The sequence below is a fragment of the Protopterus annectens genome, chromosome 13.part0 (genome assembly GCF_019279795.1).
Source record: "Protopterus annectens isolate FY-2018-M chromosome 13.part0, PAN1.0, whole genome shotgun sequence".
Taxonomy (NCBI): domain Eukaryota; kingdom Metazoa; phylum Chordata; order Ceratodontiformes; family Protopteridae; genus Protopterus; species Protopterus annectens.
This window is the reverse complement of record NC_056747.1, coordinates 782801033-782817487: the sequence shown is the minus strand read 5'-3', so window position 1 is coordinate 782817487 and position 16455 is coordinate 782801033. Positions and strand designations below refer to the sequence as shown.

At 39.2% G+C, this 16455-nt stretch overlaps 1 protein-coding gene across 8 annotated transcripts in view; it reads right to left on the bottom strand.

Moving 5' to 3' along the window:
- Positions 1-16455, bottom strand: part of GJD3 (gap junction protein delta 3) — a 1257337-nt gene that overhangs the window by 209617 nt on the left and 1031265 nt on the right. For 7 of the 8 annotated variants that reach the window (XM_044054493.1, XM_044054491.1, XM_044054494.1 and 4 more), the window contains one exon: positions 10267-14125. The exons of the other annotated variant lie outside the window; for it this stretch is intronic. In XM_044054493.1, coding sequence (XP_043910428.1) covers positions 13206-14087 — 882 coding nt within the window. In that variant the 5' untranslated portion in view covers positions 14088-14125 and the 3' untranslated portion in view covers positions 10267-13205. Of the gene's footprint in view, positions 1-10266; positions 14126-16455 lie in introns of those variants that run through there. 8 annotated transcript variants of the gene reach the window in all.

The window sequence follows — 16455 nt, the reverse complement described above, 5'->3', positions numbered from 1 at the left end:
GTGTGCCAATCAATCTTTGAAAGTGATCCAGGCATAGTCACTGGCTTCCCTCCCCCATTCTCCAGCATGTCATTAAACTCCTGTATTGCTGTGCACAACCCCCTATCTCCCTTGCAATGTACTGTCATGGCTAACTTTGTCTACAGAGAGTATTTCCCTAGCTTTGTGATATCTATTATCTATCCCACCATGACAGCTGAAGATAACTGTGCCATGCCATTTTACTGTGTTGTCAGTCATGTATACCCCATGGCATTTGTATTACTGTTACTGCCATCTACCACAATTGCCAATTACACTACTGGTGTACATTAACTGGCGAGTTATCGGCCATCAGTATTTTTATATTCAGTTCCAGCATCTACATCCCAGAATTCTTGTATTCTCCAATTTTTTGATGGTAAGCATTCTCACACAAAGTGTCACCTATGCCTTATTTCACACTAGTAAGGGCTTGAACTCATAGCTGTTATGCCAACATCACTATCTCTGAATCACATTTGGAACACAATGAACTACCCAGCCTAGTTGGTAGTGTAGTAGCTGACAGCAAGCCATGCTCAGCATGGTTCTAGTGAAGCACATAATCATGGTACTTATGCACACAACCTGTGCGAAGCCATACTGCAGCGCTAAAAAAGTTGTTTAGTACCCATTGCTGGGCTACACTGTGCATCACGTGATGTCTGAACATGCATCTGTGTATATGGCTAGCTATTTTGCTCCTTGAATGAACTGGTGCAGTGGTCTTGGCTTGCTTAGGTGCTATGAATTGTACGGCTCTTGCATTGTATAAGCAAGATGTTTTGTTGCTGCACAGGGACTCCTCTGAGCACCTGCTGCAGCATTATGATGGTCCCTTGTGCAAGGCTGATTCCTGGCATGAGCTTGCCAGGATTGTGAGTCGTGCCACCAGCATCATCCATTCTAGTCAATGGTGCCACTCTGATCTGCTTTTGCTGTGAGAGACAGAGGTTGGGGGGGGGACAGAAACAGTCATGTACTGCAAGCATACTGTATGATGTGATGTATATGTGTATTGAGGTATGCATACTTTCTTTTATGAGGAGCGAGAGCTAACAATGGGAGAATGTTTTAGGAGTCAAGAATTATTCTCCCAGTAAGGGTGTGTATATGTCATGTGTGGCACGCCTATGTGTAACTGGTATTGTATGTGTGCCATATGTGTGTAGTAATGAATTCTCTTTCATTCTTCTGTAGATATGGTTGTGAAGTAGTGGTACTCACAGCATGAGCCAGCAAATGTCTCTGACACTGGGTCACCATATCTGCCTCTCAGCAAATGAATGGAAGTCACCATGCTATACTTGACCCGTGCTGGTGACATATCTGACCACTTCTCAGAAGAGAGGGAGTAGGCTGTCTTCTGGCAGTGGCCTGGGGGGTGGTCTTCCATCATCTCCTGGCAGCAGTTCTGGAGTTTGGTATCATCTAAAATGCGCCAACAACCGGATGCCTATCTCAGTCCCATGGAGTGTTTCCTGATGCAGCTTGTGGAGTCATATAACCAGCAGACCCTGAATATCATGCTACCAGAGATGCAGCCTCCCCATGACATTAGTCAGAGAAGTGACCGTTAGCTGCATGTCACCCTCTGGGCAGGCATGGTGTCTTTCCATGGTCCCTGCCTTACTCCCATCCAGAATTTCCCCTCTCTGTTGTGTCATTCATCATATCTTGTTTATTATCCAACCCTGCCTATCATCAGCTGTCTACTCTCTGTCAGTCTGTGTCCATTCACTATGAACCACACCTTTTGTATGTATATCATCTGGCCTGTTTGTGTTTTATTGTTGTTTGCTTGTCTCCCTTGTTACTTTTTCCTTTTCTCCCTCTATTCCTTTTAAACCATCCCTCTCTATGTACCACACCAACCCTTCTTCTTTCCATATTTAAAACAGAAACCTGTACCCCTCATTTCAATATTGAGTTAGGTTGTCACTTTGTTGTGCTGACCCCTCAGTAGGCTATCTGTGGTAGCAGCTATGCCACACTTCACTTTATGCATGCGTGTGCATAACTGTGATGTCAAACCTGCCTTGGAGTTGATGCCCAGCACATTGGTCATGTACTCGATCATAGTACTATTTATCCATTGTATCAGCCTAGTTCTGCTCTTCCCTGCGATGTGGCTGCTGTTTTCTATACAGTCCTTTGCCAGGCATGTTGGAGCTATGCTCTGTGCTGGCTCTAATACATATCTGATTAGTTTTGGGCCACATTGTGCTAATAACATGCTTCACTCCATGCATAGCACTTTTCAATGAATTCCAGCCTATGTATAACCCTCCTTTCTCTGCATGCTATAATTGTCTCAAATATGAGTTTCATTGTTCAGACTAACCTCATTACCATCTAGAATGTTTTTTTTTTTTTAGTTGTGCATCCAAAGTATTCCCTAAGTTTTATTGCCTCTCCTGCTATAGAAAAATTACTAAATGCACTTGCACTGCAGGTGCAGCTATGTAGAAAATATGTCTGGTGAACAAAATGAGAAAGAACTGAAATGTTTGACTTTAAATGTGATTTTAAAAATTGGGAGTGAAATCTTTTCACATATAAAAACTGCAGTTTTGTCCACATCTGAAAAGTTAGACCTTTCAAGATTCATAAAGGTTTTGAATAAATGAGTTTAAGTTCCAGTAGAAAATACTAAAAAAAAAAAAATATGAGTAATGTTCACTGTTTGACCACTATTGCAGTGACTTAAACTGTACGGGTTATATCCTGCATATGATATAACAACTAGTCATCTTCCAAAGCTTAAGAGCACCTTCTACGTGCCCAGAGCATTGAGAGCTCAGTCTAGGCAGGGAGCAAATCAGTGGTCTTGGTGCAAATCCCTTCAGAGCTTTCTTGCTACCAAAGAATGTTTTTGCGAGCATTTGAGGATTGATGGTCAGCTGGGTTTTCTCCATTGCTGGGTAGATAAGTTCCTACAGGGATGAAAATTCCACACTTATTTTCATGACTAAAACAGTACTTATTTCAAAGAACTTGTTTGTTTTATTCTATTTTTTAATGCTTTGGGGATTGTCACAAGCTGAAACTAAGTGGTTTTCATTATTTTTAGAGTAAACTTCAGTTTTATTCAAGTTTAATCTCATTTTTATTGGTAACAATTCTATAAATTATTTTTAGGGGCTGGGTCAAGTATATAATGTACTTGTCACTTTGTTATTTCTATAAAAACACTACTTTTTTATAATTACCTCCTAACAACTATTGCTGTCACTACTTGCCACATTTCAGGCTTGTTTCTTGTCTTAACAGTCTCTCAGTTCTTCCCTCCTCCAGATACAAGAAAATGAAAATTTCAAGACATCCTTTGCCAGTTCAACAGACTACTTCCTTGCCTTAGTCCGCGATAGGTGACCCTGTAGTGGCCATTTCAGGTTCCTCAGACCACTCATATTTTTCCTTTGGTTTCCTTGGTGTAGATCCTTCAAGCCACCATAGATCAGGGACTGTGTCCTCTGTGAGCATGTAAGAACCACTCTTGTTAGTCTCAAAGGAAGGAAGGAGCAGGGAATGCTTCTCTGCCTGGCCGGACTAAGATGTCTGTCTTCAGGGGTGATGTCCCTGATAGGAGTTGGTCTGCTTCTATGGATATTCCTGTTAAAAAGAAGTTGAAAGTTAAATATTTATCATTCCCTGCCACTGTTACCTTAGACAGGGAAGATGTATTGGGCTTAGCTCAGGGATTCATACAGGTTCTTAACCCTTGTCATTCTGGTTATTCTGTTAAGAGAAAATAGATTCTTTAGTTTCTGTAGATTCCCAGTGTAGTGAACAGGCAACAGATTTAGAGGGAACAAATTCAGCTATTTCTCTTAAGGCTACATATTCTGTCTCTGAGGAGAATATTTCTTCTAATTTCCCTTTGGATGAATTTTATTTTTCTAAAACCATATCTAGGATGAATCAACATGTTCAGTGGGAACAAAACGGCATTCCAATTTCTTTGAAAAAATATTATGTTTCATTACAACTGGAATTTTCTCAGCCTACTGCTGTTCTCCCTATCTTTCCAGCTCTAGGGGTTGTTTTATGATAACCTGCAGCCTGTCTGACAACCAGCTTGCAAGTCCTAGGAAGGCGGATAATACTGTACAAGATTCCTCAGTCATACAAGTACTTGTTTTCTAATCTCAGATCTGACCCTGCAGGGATTTTCCTGTCATATTTGTCTGCAAGTAAACATCCAGTAAATGCTAATCCTTCTCCCTCTGACAAGGATGGGAAAGGCGTTGATGGATTTGGGTAAAGAGTGTATTCTTCTACCACTCTTATTTGTAGAATTCTTAATTGTCAAGCTCACGTTAGTTTTTGCTTGCCTCTACTGAAAATCTCGAGGAACTTTATTGCCACTTTTCCGTCATTTGAGGGTAACTCTATAAATGTTCTTATTATTTGTTTGTCAAGTAGCTAAACATTCTTTGAAGAGTTCTTATGACTCAGTTGATGCATCTTTTAGAGCAGCAGCAAATAGTTCTGTTATGAGAAGATTTGCATGGTTACAGTCACAACATTTGCCCAAAGATTCTAAAGCAGAAATTTTGAATTCTCCCCTTGATAGGGAGGTTGTATTTCAACCATCTGCTGCAGAGGTCCTGAAAAAAATGTGACAAGAGAGGAAGGGTGACTCAAGTTTTTCAGCCTTCTTTCTCTAAGTTTGTTAAAGGCTTCATCTCTAATTCGTGATCCTTTTATAAAAAGCGAAACAAGCAATCTCAGCAAATGTCAAGCGAGCAGGCGTTCAAAAACAATGGCAAGGAGGATCTGAAAAGAAGAAGGGGGCCTCCCAGAAGCAAGGACAGTTCAACAAGTCGCAGTGATTATCTACAAAATGTACTCTTCCCTTCTACACTGGCAGGCTTTAATTCTTTCCCAAAGCTGGTCCTCCATTTCTCTCCTTGGCAACAGATAATCTCAGGCAAATGCATTCTGAAGGTGATCCACCACGTGTACGGATGCCAGTGAGAGTCCCTACCTCCTCTTCAGGGGATTCCTCCTCATCCACCAGATCAAGCTTCTCATTCCTCCATGTCATTTCATCTGCTGGTGCTGTCTCTGGTAGCGTTATAATCTTTCCTCTCCACTCTAGAAAAAGATTTTTACTGGGGATGTTTGCGATACTGAAGAAAGACGTTTCATGGAGACCAGTCCTAGCTCTTTCCTTTCTGAACCAGTCTGTGAAAGTTTCAAAATTCAAAATGTTATCCCTTCACAACCTGTTAACTCTTTATTACCCTTTTAGTCTTTGGTAACCCTAGATTTAAATGGCGTTTATCATCAAATCCCAATAGCCACAGATTTTGTGTGTTTAACATTTTCTGTGTCTAGTTTACACTTTTCCTGCATTACCATTTCGGTTATTCATTCTCCAAGGTATTCACAAAGTGTCTAGCTATATTGATAGCCTATTTCACAGTACTCAGTAATCAAATTTTTCCTTTTTTAGATGACTTGCTTATCTTTGCAGCGTCTTTTTTGAAGTGTTAGGAATCTCTCAGTTTGGTAAGAGATCTCCTTTACAGACTAGGTTTCCAGGAGAATATTCAAAAATCTTGAATAAAATTCATCCCATATAACAGTATTCCTGAGGTGTCTTCTGGATATAGCCATTCAAAGAACTCTCCTCAGGAAAAAGTAGAGCTATATCAAAATCTGCTCCTGAAATTTTCCACTCAGTCAAGGATTTCAGCAAGGGAATTTCTCAGAATTCTGGGATTTGTGGCATATGATACTCAAGATTCCTCTAACCAGACTCTACATGAGAAAGATTCAGAAGGACCTAAAATCTGTAAGGTCCCAACATTAACAACACCCTAAAATTTCAAATTCTAATTCTGGAATTTGGAGAAAGTGAACTACTTTGGTGGAAAGACCAGTATTATCTGAATACATCTCACACTTTCCCATCCAGCTCCACTACAGTCTGTAACAACAGATGTATCAGACTTTGCTTGGGGGGTGTATCTTTGGGGTTAAAAGTGCAGGGACCTTGGAACAAAAGCAACAGACCAAAACACATAAACTTCAAAGAGATACTAGCAGTAATACATTTTCACAACTTTCTCAGTCATTTGTGTTCCCATAAACAAACAGGGAGTACTAGATCTTACTCTCTGTGCAGATTAGCCATGGTAGCCTGGGATATAGCAATTTGGGACAATCCCACTCTACAGGCTTTTTATCTTCTGTCAGAGCAGAACACCGTGGCAGATAAGCTGAGCAGGACAAGAACAGACCCTCTTGAATGGAAATTAAATGGGGGGGGGGTCTTCCAGGATTTGATCCAGCCATGGGGAACAACACCTCAGATGGATCTGGTCACTTTCATTCACAACACACAACTGGCAAAATTCTGCCCCAGGACTTCTTGCAAACAGGCCTGGAAAACACACACATTTTCACTTCCATGGATGAGAATGTTCCTGTATAACTTTGCACCATTTCTACTAATATCCAGGGTCACTCTGAGGATTCAGGAGGACTCTACAAAGATCATTATGGTGACTCCCTTCTAGCCCAGGCAGTAGTGGTTTTCCCTTCTTTAGGAAATAACTAAGGGCAATCACCATAAGCTTACTCATAGACTGGGCCTGCACATATAAGATAGTGGTTGTTTGATACACCCCAAATTAAAACAACTTCACCTGACTGCCTTGATGATATAATTTTATTATGATTTAGGCACCTATTTTCTGTGAATATGCAGCAGGTATTAAAGCAGGCAAAGAAACTAGGAAATCACATATACATGAATGGAAAACATTTTCTAGTTAGTGCCACATTAAGAACCAAGATAATTTTAAGGTTAGCATTTCTTTGGTTATACAATATCTGTATCCTCTATTAAGGTTCATCTTGTGGGCACTTTAGCATCTCTGCCCCTAGATCCCCTCTTTCATTGTAGTCTCATGTCAAAAATAGTTTTGAAAGGGGTTCTACATACTCGTCCACCTAGAAAGCAGGTGGCTCTTCATTCAGTTCTTAACTTTGTTTTGGGAAAACTACGCCCTGCTCCATTTGAACCAACTCATCAGACTGATTTGCTAGTCCTAACATGGAAAATAGTGTTATTGGTTGCTCTGACTCTGTAAGAAGAGTGTCGGAGTTTCAAGCTTTTATGGTTGGTCAACCTTATTTCATTTTTTTTTTCACAAAGATAGAGTTCCTTTGAGAATTAATCCTTCATTTATGCTTAAAGTGGTATCTGAGTTTACTTTGACTTAAGCAGTGCATCTCCCTGTCTTCTTTCTAGAATCTAAAATTTGGCGAGAAAGGATTAATTTACTCTGGATATACATACTCAATTGACATGCTTATCTTGACAGAATTAAAAAAGACAAAATTTCATTTCCTATGAAGTTAAGAATTTCCAAATGGTTGACGCATGCAATTTGCTTTTGCCAGTCCTACCATTATAAGTCAATTCCAGACAGGGTCAAGACACATTCTATAAGACACTTTGCTTTTTAGAAAGGGGAGGACTCTGTAAGTATTATAAAGGCAGCAATGTGGTCATCTGTTCATACTATTACAAAGCACTACAAACTAGACTCTTTTTCCCGGTCTAGTGCAGGCTTTACTATAACCATTCTCCAGGGGTTCCTAGATCCTCATCCTTCGTTCTCCCCCATTGTCTAAACTGTGGCATTCTACCTATACAGCTTAGACTGTTGCAGCAGTGATCAAATTATGAACATGGTACAGTCGAATTGAGCACTGCTGCAGTAGTCACCCCATCCCCTTTATTTTTCTATGATCTTTGTTTGCCAGGGTGAGGCCACTGATTTTTGCATACCCAGCACTGACTTCTCTCATGGCTCCCTTGTTTAGTTGGAATGTAAACGCTGAAGGGCTTGGTGACCAGACCACTGATTTTCTCCCTGCTTGGATACTCACTGGTCCAGGCACGTGAGAGGTGCTCTGAAGCTTTAGAAATGGTCTGGCTGTTATATCCTATGCAGGATACCATATAGGTAAGGCTACTGCAGCAGTAATCATTCAAACATATACTGGTACGGTACGTTTACTTATATAATTGTACTTTATCAGGCTGTACTTCACAAATTAAATTGAGTATCCCAGTTTGGCAAATTGCAGTATATATGGCCAACAGCTTTTTTATGATATTACCTCAGGCATACAGACAGGACACATGCTCTCATCTGATATAGAAGGTGAGTTTACAAATGATGCACACAATTACTTTTGTGGTATAAAATTGTACTCCTGGCCTGATCTTAAAAAAGAGGCATTAATTACACTGATGATATGTGGTAAGAATTCATTAAAAATATAGAAATGTGATAAAGTTACAGATGCAGAGCCAAATTAAAAACAGTCACCCAAGTTAGAAATTTCCATATTTCTGAGAGAAATTATCAGCACATTCAGCTTATCATCCTGTCTCATGAACTAAACTGGAACTAAACTAAACTGGGGAAGAAAACCTCACAATGGGAATGTTCTTGCTCCCATCTTACATAACTTCCTTGACTTTAGCTAATAAATCTGTGAATAGCCTCCTACAGTCTTATATCCACTAATAATAAAGTGTTGGAACTGGCACACTTTATAACAACCTTAATTTGTTTGTAAAGAATTTTGCTCATGTATACACTAATTTGTTCCTTCAAATGCCAATTTATTGCAATATTGTCACTTTGTATTTTCCTACTGACTTATACTTTTGTAATTTTCTATTTTGTAACTTTAATTGTAAATTGGAACTTTTATCCCAAGGACTCCATTGAAAATGGGCTCCTCATGGCCCAATGGACCATCCTGGCAAACAAACCACAAATAAATAAATAAAATAAACTAGTGTCAAAACTAAACTAATGCCAGTAAAGTTAAAAGCACCCTTCAAAACAGAGATGTTCAATTAAGGGGTGATAAAGTTCACAGTATTGGACTATACAGGTGTTATGTCTGAAAATTTCTGTGAGACTATATAGGCTTTATGTCTGAAAATTTGAGATCATAATATTAAAAATAAACATGTTTGAGCAATTTACTAACAGGCCATTAAAATATACTGCACCATAAGGACTCATTTACAAGTATTGTTGCACTTGTCTCAGTTTATGGCGAGCTCTCAGGAAGAGAAGCTGATCTCCAGTTTGGGAAAGGCGGTGGTCCTGCAGATCTGGTACAAGTGATCTAGCTTTATGAGTAACAAGTTAGAAAGGAGAGGCTATAACAGGTGAATCAGAAGTAATAATGGAGTGACATTTCAATATGGGCAAAAAAGGAAGACTTTCTTTATTTCAAGTAAATTTATTCAAGGACACTTTTCATCGGTTAGGTTCATAGATTAGTACTAGGCTAACTGCCCTTGTGGGCAATTTTAAGCCTAGCTAAATACTCCATGTGAGAATCAAACTCTGCACCTTGTGTCTGTAAAGTAATCACCTTAGCTATTATGCTAACTTTCCATTATTTCATGAGATGGATGACTGCAGATTGGGTCCTAAGTGAGAAACTGACATGAGGGATTTATAGCCCACAGTGTTGTATAAATTACACTAAAACATTTGTTTTTTTTAATTTCAGAAAATGTAAATATATATATATATATATATATATATATACATATATACACACACACATACACACACATACACACACACACACACACACACACACACACACACACACACACACATAAATATATATATATATATATATATATATATATATATATGTGGGTCTACCTGATAGTGCCAAAAGCTGAGAAGAACGACAACGAGATAACCGACACCGGAAGATCAACAACGGAGAAGACCGACAGTTGAAAATCCCGATGCTGAGAACACAGACATGTTAAGGTAAGTGTGTGGTAGGGATGGACGTTAGGGTCAAGGTGCGGGTAAAGTAAGTGTGTGATAGTGACGGACATTAGGGTTAGGGTGCGGGTCAGGTAAGTGTGCGATAGTGACAGACTTTAGGTTTAGGGGTGGGTTAAGTGAATTAGGGTTAGGCTGAGAGTAAGGTTAAGTGTGCGATAGTGATGGACTTTAGGGTTAGGGTAGGATTAAGTGAGTTAGGGTTAGGGTGCGGGTAACGTAAGTGTGCGATAGTGACAGACCTTAGGGTTAGGGTTTGGGTTAAGGTTAGTGCATAGATAGTTGTGTATGTAAGGTTTAGTGTAGGTTGTAAGGTGTTTGGTGTGCTTGTGTTGTGTGTGTGTTTTTCAGAAAAGGTATTTGTTTTGTTGATTGTCGGGATTGTAGTTTGTCGGGCATGTGAAGTTTCGTGTTTTTGAACTTTCAGTTTTGTGGTGTCGGTTATTTCGTTGTTGGTATTTTGGTGTGTCGGCGTTATCAGGTAGATTTTTTTTTTTCAAGGATTATACACTAATAGACTGCATATCTGTCTGTGTCTTGTACTATGGCATTTGATTTCGGACTGGAATCTTGTCACTGACTTGATGTATATGTACTGGGAAATGAAAAGGGATATTTTTTTTTATTCATCAGGACAAAAAAAAAACAGTAAGTGCGATGAAATCAGCCCTATGGATTCTACATAATCTGAGACTGGTTATCCTTAGTCCTGTATTAAGGATGGCTGACAGTACAAATCAAACACCTGCAGTGTCATACAGTAATTTAAAACAGGTTTTGATAATGTGGAAAGCACAGATTATAATCTGGGAATTTTTTATGTATTTATTTATTTTTTAACAATATAGTAAACTGCATTTACAGTCTGAAAAACAGGAATCTTCTTTTCTTTGGGTAATTTACTGTGGTCTGAGGCCAGTGGCAAGAAACAGCACCACCACTTCCTGATGTGCATTATAAAGTTCTGTTCAGCATGTGACAGAGCATTTTGATATCTGTATCTCAAAATACCAGTCACCATCACTGGAAATGCTGCCTAGGATATCATACCTACGGTAGAACAGCCTCTCTAGTACAGTTAAGACACAGCACCTAAACTAGTGTGAACCTACATTTTCAGTTGTGTAGATATGAAAAGCTAGATACCAAAAGCAGCCAATACATTTTAAAAGACATCTCGGGGATTCCACTGTATTGCCATGCATTCTGACCCTGCACTACATGTTTACTCCAGTTTGCATATTCTGGGATTAATTTTTAGTGAACTGGCATTTATTGAATTCAAGTACAAGGAGATGGGAAGGCTAAAGTAGTTGTTGGACTTCCTGTAGCCAGTTCTACCCAGGTTCAACTCCCATTTAGCCATTTGGGTACATTTCTGTTAACAGGGCAGTAGTCGTCACGCTTTTTGTGGGGCTTTTCTCCCCGTGCCTCCACTGAAAATGGGTTCTTTATGGCCCAGTTGGACTTTTTCCGGTAAAGAAATGTCACATGAATAAGTAAATAAATAAATAAGTAAATTAAATTTCAATACAATATGCCTGGGCCTAAAATCTGCAAGAGTACTCCCAAAAATAAGCAGTATGTGCACTCATTCAGTTTTGATTTGTATCAAATGGACTCCAATCCATTATAACATTTTGATTTGGAAAATATAGTGATATAATCATCTCCTTTTGCCTTCTCCAGCACTGCAGGAGTACAAAAGTTATTTCTTCGGGTTGTATCCAGCAGGTCAGCAAGCTTTCTCTTCAATTATTCCACCTGAAGCTGGAAAGTGACATACATACTCATTACCATTAACAGTTTCACAGCGAGATGCAGCTGATTAATGGGTGTAGAGTATGCATGCAGTGAGACCACCATTCATTCGTTCACATTATTTGATAATATTAAAAAACTGTCCATTACCTTCTTAAGCTGTAACTCTTTCCATGATACAACCTAACTGGAGTCTCACTGATTGCAATCAACATAGCCAGGAATTCTGGGTTGGTGCCATGCTGTGCAGAGAAGTAGCCCTGTCCATGATCCAGATGACTGGGATTTAATCAGTAGCTTGGGTACCGGAGGAGTTAATGAGGAGTGGGAGAGGACTGAAGAGGCATGACCCATTCACTTCTTTTACAAGGGGTACAATGACTGATGTCCTTGGGAGATGTCTACCTGCTGTTGTACTGGCATATTCCTGTCAGCATAAGAAAATCAGCCCCGACTCCAAATCTCACAGGAAAAACGTGACTGAAAATGTCACACGAAAAATGTGTGTGGATCGACAAATTACGAGTCGCAATGTTTGCTGCAGTTGTGGTGTAAGGTTGCTATCATTGCTGCGATTCTGCACATTTTGCCTGCTGCCCCATTAATGGAAACGTACCACCATTTGTAGTTAAAGCTAATTTATTTAGTCAGTCAACAACACTAGCCATATGCCCATTTCCAGGACTTATTTTTCTAATCACTCATCCCTGCATAAATGCTGCTAGCTCAAATGCCAGACTGCCAGCAGTGCTGGAATTTAAACTCACAATATGCAGGAACAACAAAAAAGATTCTCTTATACATTCATATACTAAAATGGCTTGTATCCAATATTTGACAGTCAATATACAAAAAAAGTAACTATACAAAAATATTCAAGTGTTGCTAATATATTATTTAGTGCAAGCCATTTCTGTACTGCATAGTCTCTCACATGAAGAGGACTAAGCCGTAGCAAGTAACATGCAACCAAGTGGAAAACAGGAAGCATATTTTCCAGCAATAACAAGCTGGCAAAGATGTTCTGAAAATAGTGCATTTGTTTGCTCTATACATTAAGTGCAAAGTTCAGCATAAAGCTGAAAATGAAAAAAAAAATTACATATGTTGGCATTTTAACAGCCTGCATTTTACGTAGCCTCTTTTTCACAGAGCTTGGTCACATTACAACAAAACTAATCTCTCTAGTTTGCAGTGTCTTATGCAACCTTCACAGCTACAGATAAATGGTTACAGGCGACTTGATAAATCCTTATTCTGAACTCCTATTTAAGAGGCAATGGACAGTGCAATGTTTTAAACATAATACTATATGTACTTTTAGCTCACACAAAATCATTAAAGTTCAGCACCCGGGGGTGTACATGGCTATCATCAAGCCATTTCTTTACATTCCCCTCTTAAAAGTTAGACACGTGAGCATACAGAATGCAACAAAGATGAAAAAAGTATACAATTTCTATATGCTTCTTGTGGAACAAAAGATGTAGCATTTGTTAAAATATCATTTTAAAAGTACTTAATGGAGCTCATAAATGGAAGTACAAATGTCCAATTGTGCTACACCCTTAAATCCCCTTTGGCAGTGGATCGTGAAGACTTGTTACTGTTGGCTGTGCTTCCAGAAGACTTTGACTTAAACACTGGGGTTGCACTGAAATGATTTGGAACAGAGTAATTCCCGCCTTCGTGATGCGAGGTAAGAGGAAGCTCTTGCATAAGGAAAGTTCTTGACTTCTCCTGTTCTCTGTTCGATTGATTGTCTTGCTCATAGAGTCCAGTGCTCTTATGTTTACACTTATTTTTATAAATAATGCGTATAAGCTCAATCATGCTTATAACAGCAGAGAAAACACCGACTCCAAAGTAGAAACACAAAAAAATTGTCTTTTCTGTTGGACGAGACACAAAGCAGTCAACAATATTAGGACAGGGAAGTCGTTTGCAAGAATATTTAGGCTCAACCTTAAAACCATAAAGTTTCCACTGACCAATCACAAGTGCCACTTCAGCTAAAAGTCTGAATAGCACATTTGCAATGTAAAAGTTTTGAATGTTTTCTCTTTGTTTCACTGGATCTATTTTTGTTATTCTGTTGTTAACGTCATTTTCTGACTGCTCCTTCTGTTTAATAATCTTGGAGTTCTGGTGCACAGAGTACACAACAAATAGAATTGTTGGGACAGAAAGTACAACAATATGAAAAACCCAGAAGCGATAATGGGATATTGGAAATGCTTTGTCGTAGCATACTTGTTTGCAGCCTGGTTGCATTGTATTGCATACAAACTCCTCTTGCTCATCTTCGAACATATCACTGCCCACTGTAGCAAGAATTAGAATACGGAAAACTAGCATGACGACCAACCAGATTCTTCCCACCATCGGAGAGTGCTCCTGGACTGCCTCCAGAAGAGAACTCAGGAAACTCCATTCTCCCATCTTCGTTTAGATCAGTTTTCGGTTCCGGATTAAAAATCCTAACAGTGAAAGCAGATAGTTAATTTTTATAACAGATAAAGCACATCATTTTTAAATCACATGCAGCATGTATGCTTGTCTTTTTATGTATCTGTAACTACTGCTGTCTATTATGCATACATATCCAGATTTAATATATGTGTGTGTGTGTGTGTGTGTGTGTGTGTGTGTGTGTGCGCGCGTGTGCTTTTAGTTTATTTGATCAACAACTCATTTTAACAACAAACATTTTCATTTTGTTTAAATCTCATTTAGTTGAAACTACATTTCATAGAAACACATTTCATTGAAAATTGTTTAGTGATACAGAAAATGAGTTCTAGTGTAATTCTGGAGCATAAACATCACAATGTAAATTAGTGTTCAACAGTATCTATATCGAGCCAATGCCTACTCTTATGTTCTGCTGCCACCTCTAGCCATTTATGTATGTACTCTTTTCTCCCTGATTGTGTGACTGCTCAGTTAGTATATTTATGTTAGGACAGTGTGGTGTACTGGGGAGCTTGACCCTTGTAAAAAAAAAAAGCTTTTGAAGGTATATTAGGTATATTTAGGGTAAATTAAATATTCATTGAAATGTAGTTTTGATGACATGAGTCTTCAATGAAATGTACCATATTTTTTGTTGATGAAATGAGCTCTCTATGAAATTAAATAAACTCATACATATATGTGTGTGTGTGTGTGTGTGTGTGTGTGTGTGTGTGTGTGTGTGTGTGCGCGTGTGTGTGTGTATATGTATGCAGTACCAGTATAAGTAAGCTGAATATTCTGGAATAAAAAAAAAATCAGGTGCTGATTGAAAAGTACAGTTGTATGAGTGTACTTACCTTAAAATGAGATGTTTGAATAGCAAGACACCTGCTACAGGAGTTTATAAAATGAATGTGACTTAGTTGTAGTGAGATATTAGCTCTCTAGCTTGGCCTTCTTCAGCAGCTGGACGTTCCTAGAAGCACTTGGTTGTAATCTTGAGCAGTATCAAGGGTGGGACATAAGGGGTGGCTGGGTGGCTGGGTGGCTGGTCCAAGTGAAAGTTGTTAGGACCACGGGCATGACTAGCACTAGAAGAGATGCCAGTCAATCCCACCAAACAGTATTCTCATTTATTTAAGCAGCTATGATTGCAAACTGTGGCTGACTGTCATTCCGTGTTTGTGTGGTAAAAACTGAAGCAAGGAGCTAGTATATCTCTTTGCTACATTTCACCAAAGGTGTTTGATACTGTTAATAAAGCGTTGCTATGTAGATGCATACTAGCTCTTTGCTTAGCCAGAAGGCTGTTTTTTTTTTTATTTGGTATTCAGCTTTAAGAAGAGGTCCTCAACTTCAAACTCTTGGGAGGCAGCAAATGGAGACACCTCAAGAGTAAAGTGTCCAAGCCAAAAGGTTAAGGTAGCTTCTCATAAAATGCTAACAAATCTTTGCCCTCTTCAGAACTTGAAGAAAAATATGGAAAGAGACTGTTATTTTTCTCACTTTTTGAAAGGTGCAGGCCAAAATGTGAAAGGCTGAGAAGGAGCTGCTAATGTTAAAGTGGTGTTTAGCACTAAGGCAAAAATAATCCTGAATAAATATTTTTTATTGTCAAGTAGTGACAAAGGAGATGCCTCTGACATCCAGGTAACAGTTGTTCAATCCCTATATTAAGTATACAGGAAATGGATGTCTTCCCCACCTCATATCAGTTAGCTTAGCTACAATATCAGTCCTACTGCCATGTAATTCCAGAATGTCCTTGCCACAACAGTTAAAATACCAAACAATGAAAGAGGAGCAGTACGATCAAGAGTCTCAGGAGTCAGTATTGGTACATGATTACCATTAAGGCCTGTACTGATGCCTGCGAATCAATATCCAGGATGAGAAATGTATGATAAAAGTTGTCTTTTCCATCTGGCTTCAACCTGTGGCTTCTTGCATCTGACCCATGTTTCTACTGTGTCTTCTCTTAATTCTCCTCACAGGGATGGACATAGCAAGAGCAAGTTCAAAAGGAAACACTTGGATTCTTCAGATGAACCCATCACAATGAACACTGACCTCGATAAAAGGGAGGGCTCTCCCTATTTCTCCACAGTGATGTCCATTGTGGTAATTTATTGGAGTGATTGAAGCAGTGTTGGGAACTTCCACTGAGGCCCTTTCCCCAGAGGAGTCTGTGTTTCTGAAGGCCATTGGTGCAGGACCTGAGTGGTCCTATATGTGGATGCCCTTATAGACCTGGTGTCATGAGGACTTGGAGGGAATCCAGTATGGTGAAACCAATTCCTAGGAAGTAGGATTTTTGCCCCTCATAATGACAGACTCCATTGGAATAAGGGTC